This window comes from Setaria italica, chromosome II (genome assembly GCF_000263155.2).
Source record: "Setaria italica strain Yugu1 chromosome II, Setaria_italica_v2.0, whole genome shotgun sequence".
Lineage (NCBI taxonomy): Eukaryota > Viridiplantae > Streptophyta > Magnoliopsida > Poales > Poaceae > Setaria > Setaria italica.
The window spans coordinates 18,520,552-18,532,279 of NC_028451.1; the positions used below are offsets into that span (position 1 = coordinate 18,520,552).

Sequence of the window (11,728 nt, forward strand, 5' to 3'; positions counted from 1 at the left end):
TATGATGGGAGCGCTTGATAACATCCTGCACCACAGAATTAGTACTCATGTTACAACATGGGTACAAGCCATAGGCTATATGTCAATGGAACAAGTTAGAAAAGGCATACCTCTGCATAGTTGCTGATGCAGCGGTGCATGTCCATCATTCCAGCAACTGCATTCGTCTACAGTAGAGGATCCTCGATCAACTGAGTGTCCTCTAGGCAAATTCTTTCGGTCAATAAAGGATCTGCATTAGCTTCAGCATCAGCTATGCCTTGTGGAACCATGGCAAGACTAGTCGATGGACCCAGTTTAAAAGGTAAATGTGTGGCCATCATTTCCAAAGTTGTGGCCACCTCGACCTCCATAGCTGGCTCGGGGGCTACAAGAGTAGCCACATCGGGAGCCACAAAAAATAGCCGCATCATCGACAGCAGCCACTACCTCTTCATGTACTTGTTGCTCGAGGGTTGGCAGCACCACATCTGTCGAAGATGACAACACCTCGCGCATGAGGGCTGCCACAATAGATATAGCCATTGGAGTAGATGGTTTCTCCATAGTTTGCTCTTGCAGCTGATGGACTGGTTGGGCCAAGGCAACATCTCAAGTTGAGTGGCCATCACCTCCATATATTGTTGGAGGTAGGCCCTAGAGGCAATCATAGAGATGATGATATTCCATTTGTATCCATGATTTGTATATTGTGTTCATTGAATATCCATTAAAGGCTACTTGAATTGATTTGCAATTATGTGAATTGTATGTGAAACTCTTTACTTGTATGGTTATTCTAAAGTTGTCCCTAGTCGGAGTTCATGTGAGGACACACATGAATATTAGACTAGCACATGTATTAGTTGATGACTATGTTTCACAAGTCATGGATATGGAGATGTTGAACTAATAATGTGGACACGTGTGGAGACATGTGCTAGGACTGACCCAACACGAGAAGTAGTTCTCTCTTTAAACAACATATACGCTTTGTCCTTAGACCTGAGATTGTCGCATGTATTCTAGATGTGGATCGACCTACTTAGGGGCTATCAAACGCTACGCCGTAACAGGGTAGTTATAAAGGTAGCTTTCGGGTTTGTCAAGAAGCATGCTATGAGACATGGTCAATCAAGATGGGATTTGCCCCTCTCTGATTGAGAGTGATATCTCTGGGCCCCTCGAGTGATCGGATCCGAAAATGCATGGCCATGCTACGTACGGTTAAGAGTTAACCTACAAAGGGATTACGAATCACAGGATCGAGAAAGAGTGGTCGGCTTGAAGCTAGACCAAATATCGTGAGGCAAAGGGAATAGCATGTATATTATGTTGTGATGGTTCGTCTGATATGATCTTCGTGTGCGTATAGGAGTTGGCACGTCTTGCTAGAGGCCGCTACCGACTATTGGGCCGAGTAGGAGTACTCGGGCCATGTCTATACGTATCCGAACCCATAGGGTCACACACTTAAGGGGCTGGAAGCCCAATTCGGATCTGATCCGAGTTGGATTAGGTTTAGAAGTACTAATGGGCCTCGGATCCAGAGGCCCGTCAGGAACCTCTATAAATAGAGGGGTGGGGGCGCCCTAGGGTTCACACCTTTTGGCGAAACACACCTGCCGCGCCTCCCACGCCCTCGCCTGTTGCAACTCGCGGATCTAGCAGTCCGGCTTGCGACGCTTCCTCCCTGCACGTGTGGATACCTTGGAGGTGCTGCGCCTGCAGCACTTGGACGAGCCGCCGATGAGCCACCGACGAGCCACGACGAGCTGACGACAAGCCGCGGCAACGGAGGCGATCTTGCTGCACGTGGACGAGCTGCTGAGGAGCTGCTGGACGTGATCGACTACGTACGACTACGTTGATCGACTACGTACGACTACGTGATCGTCTTCACTGCATCGACGCATATCTACATCTACCGCACTAGTAGTGCGTCGAGTGGTAATCCCGTGATCCTTATACGGCAGTTCTTCCTGGTTATACGCGGTAGAATTTTTGAATTGCGCTAGTGTAGCCTACCTCGTATTCCAACAAATATAGAGTTTCGATAAGTACTCAATGGGGAAGCAAGAACTACCTTGTAGATCTCCTCAATTTCAAAGTAGGTTCTCCCGTAAAGCACAGAGGTTTGTTGGTAGCAGATGGTGCCTTTGGCATTGCTTGAATGGTCGCAGTTAGATCCTCGCCGTTCAAGTTGTTCTTGCACCGGCAGGATCCACCACTAGTCAAGATGTGGTGCTATCATCAACAACTTTGAGCTCCGGATCATCTTCGACATTGATCACCTCATCAGTGATTGGCAATTTTTCTTGTGCAGCCAAAGCAGCTGCCTTTTCAGCATCTATCTCTGGCTCGAGTACTTGTAGTCGACCAGTATTATCCTGAGTAGACACTGTAGTGACATTGGAAACATCCTTTGGGAGTACATGATAATCAGGATCTTGTCCTTCCTCATAGGTAATTACTTTGGGAGGCACATCATCTGCAGAGACATATTTCTTCACAACCTACATCACAATGATGGTCTGCATTTTCTTCGACAGCAACGGGATCGTGGCTTCAACCTCCTCTGTAGCAGAGCGTTTCTTCACTCCGGAGGAAGGTCCAACCATAGCAGACGGCCGAGCCATGACTTCATATTGCTCCGCGACATTGGAACTAGTGCCAATGGAGGACTCTACCACATCCTCTTCCTCATGATTACCTCTCATAACTTCCCATGTAAACATGCGTGGAGCAGCTTCATAGGCATCCTCAGATCCAGGGGGTGGAGGAGCGGAAAAATATAAATCAACATCTTCCTGCATATAAGAACAAGTCAGCAGAACAATAATCTCCAAATTGGTACTTAGGGGCTATGGCCATGAGTACTTACATGCTTTGGTGGGCATGAGGCGCTGAATTCCCGCACAATAGTCAGGATCCCTCCCATGTTCTTGAACATTCGCCCGAGCCTAATTATGATCTCATCCGCACTAATGTCATCTCGGGAGAACCTAGATGGATCATTAGGGCTGGTGTACTCATAACCATAGTGACATCACTGCTGTAGAGGCTAGATGTGATGCTTCATGAAGCTAAATGCTACACCAATTCCAATGAGCCCTTGCTGCTTCAACTTGGAAATCATGTCGATCAGCTCGTGTAGTTGGAGGCAATCTCCGTGCTTTGATTCATCAAGCCACCAGTTATTCCAAGAGGGCTGGTGGCCTGTCAGTTTGGGTAATTTCACATCATGGTTGCCAATATAGCACCACTTCTCTTTCCACCCTACATTGGAATCTACCAATTCGTAGTCTAGATACTGACTACTCATTGTTTCCCGCATCTGGATCCTGGCGCCTCCGACCAAAAGTGTGTGATCCTTTGAGGGCTGCGGTTTGACATGGAAAAGTTTCCGAAACAACTAAAAATGGGGCTTGATTTGTAGAAACGCTTCACAGAAGTTCACAAAAATTGCAGTGTGGAAAATGCCATCGGGATTCAAATGGACCAATTCCAACTTGTAATAATCAAGAAGGTCCCGGAAGAAATTGGAGGTGGGCAATCCAAGACCTCGCTCGATGAAGTGAGGGAAGATCACCATCTCATTTGGGTATGATTCCAGTGGACAAGCATCTCCGAGGGCAGATCTCTAGTGAACAATGCTCTGCTCTTGCAATAGCTTCATGGCAACAAGCGCCTTAATGTGTTCCTCTGTTGTTTTCGACCGCTTCTAGGCAACAACAGCATTGGAAGGTGCAGTCTTATTGGTCTTGCCATACTTGGGCGCTGACAACTAAAGTTCCTTTTTCTTGTTAGATCTCTTCTTCTTCTCACCTTCGGCCAGTTTGGATGCGGCAGTCTTTCTCCCCATCCTCGATGTCAGAAGTGTCTTCAGTTGCATACACTCAGGGGCTGAGAAAGTGGTCGGAGACGGTGGCGCTTGCACTCGGAGATCAGGAAGTAACAGCGGTGCTAGGGCTACAGTGTGGAAGATGAAAGGGTGAATGGCAAAGGTAAGACGGAAGGGATAACTTCCACTGTTATTTATAATAGCGGCACAGTAAAAATTGTGCAATGGATGTTTTTTGACTTAAGGGATTTTTGGAAAATTGGCAACAGATTGAGGGATACCTTTATTTCAGGAAGAGATAAGGATATTCCAATAGATGGTCACGTTGACCAAGTTTGACCCTTATGCCAACCAAACTAGTCGGCTAAAGAGGCGGAGGCTGCATGCCATGTGTCCATCAACAAAAAAGTTTTTCTTTTGGGTTTTAAGGGGAAAGTGAAGCAAATTATAGATTGACTCTGAGCCTCATTCTTCGATTCAACCTAAGGCTCAGGGGCTACTCCATATGGAGTGCGATTTTTGTCGCACTACAATGCAAGTTTCAAGGTTGAAGACCACGAGTTCAAGATAAATGGGGCTAGAGCACATTCTAGCCTCATGGCAGTTTTTGAGCACCTTCGAAGATTCGGCCGAACAAAGTACTCGAAGTAGTCGGTGAAGATCAACAAAAGGTACTCAGAATTGCTGCATTTGACTAAAATGTACTCGGGGGCTTGTCATACATACATCTATGGGCGCACTAGAAGGTTTGCACAGTCCCAAATATGGTGCTGGACAATGAGACGCATCTGACATGGAGACCATGGCGCAAGGCAGAATGATCTACATGGACAGGCAGGAACTAGTCCAGGATTAGGAAAGTACTCAATGTAATATAGTAGGACTTGTCATATCCGACTAGTATTCTTGTAACCAACCGACCTGTAACCCAGCCCCCGTGTATATAAGGCGAGGCAAGGACCCTCCTCCAAAGCAATCCAATACAACCAACACACAGGCCCTAGGGTATTACACAATTCAGTGGCCCATAATTGTCTAAATCATGTGTCTGCATTTACCTTCAAGTTTCAGATCTCAATGAGCCCCAACAACCAAAACACTACCTTGGGCACCCCCCTCAGTAGGTTGCCGAGTATAAACACTGACAGTGACGTCAGCTTTGGGGCGGGATTGTTAGCGGTAAGGGGCTTGGACGGGGTGTCAGAAGGAGCAGCGGTGGGGTAGGGATTTGACGAGACAGACATGGGGAGGAGCTCTAATGGGGTGGAGGTGGTGACATCTTCATGGATGACAAATCAATGCAGCCAATCACGCAGAGGCACCATTGCTCCCGCCACTGCCGCAAAGAGGTGCGCGGCCAAGACAGATGGTTGATTGGAGGAAGGGCAAAAAGGTAATTGCATTGTTTCCTTATTTTTTTCAAAACTGTGCGGAACGACATGTTTTTTGATATGGAGTATATAGTGACTTGAGAAATGTATTCAAATTTTTCTCTTGTCGCAACATACTCCCTCAATCCCAAAATTGTTGACACCAGTTTTTGACTAGAGTCAACCGATGAGGATAAGGTTCTGACAGCCGATGAACTTGCAGAAGAAAACTCTGTTGACACCTGACGTTGACCAAGGCCAACCACGGATGACCATATTCTAGAAACCGATAGCAGACTAGGAGGAATCCGATTCAAAGCAAAATCGACTCCACCAAATAAGGGAAAGTGTTGAGATTTATCTTTATTAGTTTTTAGAATCATTGTAACGGTTCATATCGTAACCGATTAGGATTTTAGCTTGCTCTAGGGTATAAATACAAACCCATGAGCTTTGTATTGAACAATCGTCAATCAATCAATACAACCTTTACTTTTTTGGCACCACGCCACCAAACCCTAGGAGTAGGAGTAGAGTAGAAACCGACGAGTTTCTTCTTGCACGCAGGGCTGCATCGGATTCGATCTCAGGCGAGCTTGTAAGTACCATCACCTGGTCATTACGTTATCTATATTAGTCATTAGAACTTTCTAGGCTTCATCCAATATTCTAATCTCTTAGTGTAAGGCTAGTTATCGAGTTGCTTAGAATCAGACATAACTTTTTAGGCTTTGTCTAATATTCTTTTTGTCTTTGAAGTGCTCATAGTTATCGAATGGCTTAGATTTGATTAGGTTGTTCTCATCGGCTTCTTGATCTTGTTTAAGCATTCACCAGTTATCTAATCGTATCAGCTTGTTTGATCTTGCATGCCCCTCAAATCACTAGCCTTTGGATCTTTAACGTCAGACTACTACTGTTGAGCCAATGATGTCTTAGTTGGGTCCAATCCATCCGTCTCAGTAGTATCATGATGTCACCGAGCTGATGGCTATGCGTGCGAGGTCTTGTTGCCATGTTGTAGTCTTTTAGGTTAATGAATCGAAGTTAATGCCCTCTTAGCCATACTGCCTTGGTTAAGTCCAATCTATCGGCTCACGATATTAATTAGATATGTTAGTTTAATTGATGAGCACATGGTAGACAAGTCATTTTTTAATGGCTGTTGTTTTATCCTGTATCTATCTTAGCATGTCGGCTCATATGGCCGATGGCATATGCCATTAATGTTTCTATTTATTTACCCTACATGATTACACTAAAAACCTGACTTTAATGGTGTTTATTCAAAGTAACGCCTACCCATGAGCTTGAAGGATTCGCCACCTATTGTCTCAGGAATTTAATGTTTTCCTTGTCAATTACAGGTCAAATTGACTAGCACGCCTTGCACCTTCATGAGCCAATTTGGAGCCTGCACTAGAGTTAAGCATATCTCCCACGTCATTCGTGTTGTTAACGTAGAAGCCTGAAGCCCAGATTTTGTAGCAACACGCTCTTGGCATGCCCGGTGGGACCAACATCAAACACTAAGCCGATCCAAGCAGTCGGCTCATCAAAGGAAGTCCTAATAGATGCTGCGACTATTGACATTGAAGGAAAGTTAGGACAAGGTTTTACGTCGGCTCACCTTTTGGAAGAGAATTATATGGGTCCAGGTGATAGGCCAAGGCCGATGTTTATACGTTCCAAGTTATGTTCTGAGTTTCAACAAAAGTTAATAGAGTTATCGAAAGAATATCGAGACTGTTTTGCTTGAGAATACTATGAAATGCCACGGTTAAGCTGGTCCATTGTAGAACATCGGCTACCTATTAAGCCGGGCTATCGGCCATTCAAACAACAAGCTAGAAGATTCAAAGTGGAGCTATTAGAAGGCATTAAGGCCGAAATCACCCAGTTATATGAAGCTAAATTCATCAGACGCTGCCGGTATGCAGAGTGGGTTTCAAACATTGTTCTCGTTATCAAAAAGAATGGAAAGTTGAGAGCTTGTGTAGATTTTTGCAATCTAAATAGAGCTATGCCAAAGGATGAGTACCCCATGCTTGTTGCCAAAATGCAGCATCAGGTCATAAGATTTTGAGTTTTATGGATGGAAACGCGAGATACAATCAGATATTGATGGCAGAAGAAGATAGTCCAAAGACTGTGTTTCGATGTCTTGGAGCTCTTGGACTTTATGAGTGGGTGGTCATGACATTTGGTTTGAAGAATACTGGTGCGACCTATCAATGAGTTATGAATTATATCTTTCATAGTCTCGTCGGCATAATTGTGGAGATCTATATCAATAATGTAGTGGTAAAGTCTAAATCCCCTAAAGAGGATCTGGCTGATCTACACAAAACATTGGAATGCACAAGGAAGCATGGTTTAAAGATGAATCCAAACAAGTGTGGTTTCGGTGTATTGGTTAGAGAATTCTTAAGCTTTATGGTACACGACAGGGGAATCGAAGTTGGCCAAAGGAGTATCAAAGGTATCAACACTACTGTTCTGCCAACAAACAAGACAGAGTTGCAATCTTTGATTGGGAAGGTTAACTTTATCAGGAGGTTCATATCTAACTTACCAACATGTATTGAACCATTCATGCCATTATTGAAGTTAAAGCCTGATCAAGAGTTTGTTTAGGGAGAAAAGCAACAAGTTGTCCTTTATGAAATCAAGAAATACCTAAAATCACCACCGGTCCTGATTGTGCCGCAAGCAGATCGACTATTCAAGTTGTACTTATCGGCTGATGAACAGGCGATCGGATCGGTTTGGTTCAAGAAGTTGATGGGAAAGAATGGGTGGTCTTTTATTTAAGCAGAAGGCTTTTAGATACGGAAACTAGGTATCCAACAGTTGAAAAATTATGTCTATGCTTGTATTTTTCGTGCACCAAGCTACACCATTATTTGTTGACCTCTGAGTGCATGGTGGTATGCAAAGCCGATGTTGTAAAATATATGCTGTCAGCCCCCATCATGAAAGGAAGGTTAGGCAAATGGATTTTAGAACTAATAGAATTTGACTTACGATATGAATTGGCTAAAGCTGTTGAGGCACAAGCTGTGGCTGATTTTATCGTACATCATCAGGATGAGTTAGTAGACATGACTGAACTTGTTCCTTGGGTTTTATTCTTTGATGGATCATCATGTGACAAAGGATGTGGTGTCCACTTATACATAGTGTCACCTCGGGAGGCAACGTTCGAATGTGCCTTTCCATTCAAGAAATCGTTGACCAAGAATCAGATTGAGTATGAGGCAATGCTGAAAGGACTAAAAGAAGAAAGAGCCGACATCATTGAGATTTTTGGTTGCACATGTATTGGCAAATAAGTGATTTCAGGGATACAAATCTGTACAGAAATAGAAACTTGCACAAACACCAGAGAAACACACTGAAGATCATTCTCCGCAAAGCACGAATACCAAAGAGGGTTCACATGCCAGAGCAAACCAGCCCAAACTAGCATGGGTCCATGAGGATCAACACCAAGGCCCAAAGGATGGCCCACCTGGCAAAGGCGGTGGTGACGCGGCTTGCCTAAGGGTTTGCCGAACTTGGACAGTGCCCCCTCATCCCTTTCTTCCACGTCGCGGTCGCTGGTGGACTCTTGAAGGTGGTGGGAGAAGATTCCCTGGAGATACCTCCTGGGAACCACCCTCAACTACCTAGAAGAGGAGGAGACCACCCCTTTCACACACACCACACACTTGAAGCCTCTCTCCCTCTCTCTCTTGCTACTCTTGTAATCCTTAGGCTAGTGGAGCTAGGCTAGAGTTTAAATTCTAGTAGTGCTAAGCTATTCTTCAGGTCGGTTGGAGATGTAACCTCCGGCTCTTGGTATGGCTTTGTATTCAACCTGTCGGTGTTCTACCTATAAAGAGTTTGGTTGTGACTAAGGAATAGCCATTGCTTATACAGGCTAACTTGTCTTTGTTTTATCCTGATGGATGAAAATAGGGTAGTGTATGACCGGTTTTGACTTGTCGACCAACTTCGTCGAGAATCTGGAGTGTCTTGTGAGAAGGGTCCAACCTCGCATCATCCCTCCTTAGATCGCTCTTTCGGCAACTGAACCATTCATTCCAGCACCATCCACTCCTAAGGCTATGGCTGAAAAGACTCTTCGTGAGTTCTCCATCCCCTCCACCAACAACGTGAGTTCTCCATCCCCTCCACCAACAACGTGAACTTCGAGCTGAAGACGAACCTCATCAACATGGTGCAGGCTAGCCCCTTCTATGGCAAGCCGAACGAGGATGCAAATACTCATCTCCAAAACTTCCTTGGCCTTTGTGACATGGTCACAATGAGAGGAGTCACCCAAGATGCCATTAGACTTTGCCTGTTCCCGTTCTCCCTCATCGGGAGAGAAAAACAGTGGTTCATCAAGGACAAGGATGCTGTCAACACATGGGCAAAGTGCTCCACGGCGTTCCTCGCTAAATTCTTCCTGTTGGGCAAAACCAATGCCCTACGTGGAGAATTTTCAGCTTCCAGCAGTCAAGCATGGAGACGATCCCAGAGGCGTGGGAGAGGCTGTAAGAATATATCCTTGCTTGCCCACACCGCAGGATGGATGACTGGCCCATCCTCCAAAGCTTCTAGAATAGGCTAACCATGTTAGCACGAGCCCATCTTAATGCTGCTGTTGGAGGAGCCTTCCTTGACCTCACTATTACCAGAGCTACGGCTCTAGTCGAGAAGATGGTCTCCAATCAGGGGTGGAGTGAAGAATGACTCAAACCTCGTACGCGGGGCATGCACACTGTCAAAGAGACGGACATGCTAGCCACTAAGCTAGATCTCTTGCTCAAGCGTATGGACGAACGGGAGAAATCTCAAGAACTTATGCTCAAGCCTGTTCAAGCCGTGGACTCGCACCTCACGTGCAAGGTCTGCGAAAATGGAGGACACTCGGGGAGCAACTGGCCTGAGACCCGTGAAGACATCGCTTACATGACAAACAATAATAACGAGTACCGTCCTCAAGGAGGTCAAGGGTGGAACCAGTCGCTCCCCACACTACCAGGGAGGTAACAATAATTATAATTCAAACCAAGCTTAGATTAATGAATCTCTGTCTAAAAAGCTTGCTGCCAATGATAAGACCTTGGAAAGCATAAACGTAAAAATTGAAAGTCTTTCCTCCGCATTTAAAAATCAAGTGAGCTTTAATAAAATGATCGAAACCCAATTAGCTCAAATTCCTTGTTGTTCCTTCCAAAGTAAATGCGGTGACCACGAGGGGTGGTAAGTCCACTCATGATCCACCATACCCTAACCATGCAGGGAAGGAAAAAGCACATAAGGAACCAGCAGAGGAAGAGGAGCTGGTAATTCTGGAAGACAACAGGGAACCTAAAATGGAATCGACCCTGCAAGATTTCGTAGATACGAGCTTCTTGCCGTTTTCTACTCACAGCCGGAAGATGGCTATGGATGAGCAGTTTGCTCGTTTTGTTGAAATGATCCAGAAGATACATGTCAATGTCCCCTTGTTGGATGTGATGCATGTACCAATGTACGCATGGTACATCAAGGACATCATCAACAGCAAGAGACCTCTGCCCACCACTAAAGTCATCAAGCTCATGGAAGAGTGTAGTGCGCCTATACTCAACCGAGTCTTAGGAAAGAAGAAAGATCTGGGGTGTCCCATGATCACATGCTCGATCAGGACACACCACTTCGACCACACCCTATGCGACCTTGGGGCTAGCGTTAGCGTGATGCCCAAGGTCATCTTCGACCAGCTGAACGTCATGCACCTATCGCCCACATTGATGCATCTCCAGCTAGCCGACTCTTCGGTCCGCTATCTGGCAGGGATTGCAAAAGACATTGCAGTGAAAACCCGGGACTACTTCATTCATGTTGACTTTGTGGTGCTTGACATGGAAAAAACAAAAGAGAAGCCGCTCATTCTTTGGCAACCATTCCTAAGCACAGCCAAAGCACACATTGATGTTGAAGCTGGAGAAATCCGCTTCAACATTAATGGCAAAGAGGAGAAGTTCAACTTCCATCCCAAGTAGGAACAATGCTCTATGATCAAGATCAAGTACGGACCGAATCCACAAGGCATCGATGAAGTCAAAGTAACACCTCATAAGACAGACAGCCTCATCCCATTCATGAAAGCTTTCACGAAGAAGGAAGAGCAAAGAATGGACAAAAGTCTGCGGTTATGGAAGAACCAGGCCCCGAAGTCCAAAAAGAAACCAGCCACACCTCCAGCCACAAAACCAAAGAAACCTCAGAAGGTATGGAGGGTGAAGGACATACAGTCATCCATGTCTTCTTCTCCTATACCGGATGCCCCATCCACAAGCTGAAAGGCTATGGAGGAAGTCCCGCTCAAAGGACTTAAAATGGTGAGCCCTTGCCGAAGGTAAATCGGTAGTTATCTCAAATTTGAACTTTCAAAATTTGGATTTCCTTTATTTGGTTTTTCCAATTACATATTTGCTTTTCCAAATTGCATTTGCATGCTAGAATTTATTTTAGCCCTTTTTCCCTTTCATAAAAG

The 11,728-nt window shown here is 45.2% G+C and overlaps 1 protein-coding gene across 1 annotated transcript; it reads left to right on the forward strand.

The window, feature by feature from the left end:
• Positions 1-9,957: 9,957 nt before the first annotated feature.
• On the forward strand, positions 9,958-11,234 carry LOC101770237. Its single transcript, XM_012843624.1, has 2 exons — positions 9,958-10,232; positions 10,622-11,234. The coding sequence occupies exons 1-2, from the start codon at positions 9,958-9,960 to the stop codon at positions 11,232-11,234; spliced, it is 888 nt and encodes a 295-aa protein (XP_012699078.1).
• Positions 11,235-11,728: the final 494 nt, after the last annotated feature.

Bases quoted from the DNA above. Each gene is read 5' to 3' on its own strand.
- LOC101770237 (XM_012843624.1), top strand. From the start codon at position 9,958: ATGCACACTGTCAAAGAGACGGACATGCTAGCCACTAAGCTAGATCTC. The intron at 10,233-10,621 runs GTAACAATAATT...TTCTACTCACAG, and splicing joins CTCCCCACACTACCAGGGAG to CCGGAAGATGGCTATGGATG.